The 1,553-nt window shown below is 37.4% G+C and overlaps 1 protein-coding gene across 1 annotated transcript in view; it reads right to left on the bottom strand.

Annotated features, from left to right (window-relative positions):
- Positions 1–1,553, bottom strand: part of LOC102679244 — a 171,365-nt gene that overhangs the window by 78,696 nt on the left and 91,116 nt on the right. Inside the window, exon 5 of the mRNA XM_031509858.1 lies at positions 757–1,034. Coding sequence (XP_031365718.1) covers positions 757–1,034 — 278 coding nt within the window. The remainder of the gene's footprint in view (positions 1–756; positions 1,035–1,553) is intronic.

Genomic DNA, 1,553 nt, shown 5'->3' with positions numbered 1-1,553 from the left:
TCTCTCTCTCTCTCTCTCTCTCTCTCTCTCTCTCTCTCTCTCTCTATCTCTCTCTCTCTCTCTGTCGTGAAACGTTTGATGGGTTTTAGTTCGAGTTTCCTTGATATATTCATGGATAGTCGTGGGTAAGAAGAGAAATTTCTCGGTGAAATCGGAGCGACAGGGAAGCAATTAAAAGCGTAGCCTTTGGTGAACCTGGCTTTTAATTATGATCACGGTGAGTGAGGTTAGGATTGAGGAAGTCGTAATGGGAGGCGAGGAGTTTTGAAACGTAGCGTAATTCCGCGAGATTTGATAGAATAGTGCAAATTCAGTTCTGATTTTTTTTCTTTTTATGATATTATGTACAATAAAACTGAAATTAGATGTATCGTAGATAATTGTAGATAACCTCTTGACCGAGCAGTTTATTTTTTAACTACTCGAAGCGAAGAAAATTTTAACCTTAATTTTCTTTCCGAGCGTAATAAATCCTATCGAGAAATTGGGAAGAAAAAAAGTGATAACCTGAACCAACCAATATTTTATTAAAAAACCTTAGACCCAGATTGGTTAACCTCTCTCGTCATCGCGGTACAAAGTTTCCTAGCGCCCGTAGCGTTTCTTATGAAATCTGGCAAACATTATCGAGTTTATTTGCCACGATGTTGCAATTGCCATTTGCGAAATTTACGCCCAACTTATAGCAACACGTAAAATGGAAAAATTCGAATCGAAAAACGAATGGAAGAAAATCGACGCATTCGAGCCACTCACCTGTGCATACTCTGCGCAAATATCGATCGACGACACGTAATTGACGACGTCCTCGATGGTCCATCGATTGACAGCTTGCCCATCGCCACACGGCATGTGGCCACACAGGGATGGACATCTGACTGGAGGTGGTGTGGTGGGTCGAGGGGTTGGCTTCGGTTTCGGAGACACGCTTCCCGATCTCCTCGTTTCCGCCCTCTGCCTTTTCCGCGGTGCGAATCCACCTGGACTCGACAGATCCAGAGGACTCGTCACTCCCGTGTCTCTTTTGTTCGCACCTGTGTACGGACAATTCAAATTTTTCGAATGTATATAATTCAAATTTTTCGAATGTTTTAAACATTTTGTCGAACGCGTTACGTATGAATAAATTTCATTCGTTCATTGTATTCAAGATGAATAAGTTGAATCAGATGTATTTATACGGGATAGATAGATAAATCGAAATTTATCATTAAATTTTTTAAATCCGCAGTGAAAATGTTAAATCAAAATTTAGAAAATTAAAGAAATTTAGGCACGTTTTTAACTGATTCATTCGTTCATTGTATTCAAGATGAAGAAGTTGAATCAGATGTATTTATACGGGATAGATAGATAAATCGAAATTTATCATTAAATTTTTTAAATCCGCAGTGAAAATGTTAAATCAAAATTTAGAAAATTAAAGAAATTTAGGCACGTTTTTAACTGATTCATTCGTTCATTGTATTCAAGATGAATAAGATGAATCAGATGTATTTATACGGGATAGATAGATAAATCGAATGAAGTTTATCATTAAATTTTTTAAATCT

This window comes from Apis dorsata, unplaced genomic scaffold (genome assembly GCF_000469605.1).
Source record: "Apis dorsata unplaced genomic scaffold, Apis dorsata 1.3 scaffold_188, whole genome shotgun sequence".
Taxonomy (NCBI): domain Eukaryota; kingdom Metazoa; phylum Arthropoda; class Insecta; order Hymenoptera; family Apidae; genus Apis; species Apis dorsata.
Note: the sequence above shows the minus strand (reverse complement) of the source record. Positions and strands in the feature narration are given on the sequence as shown.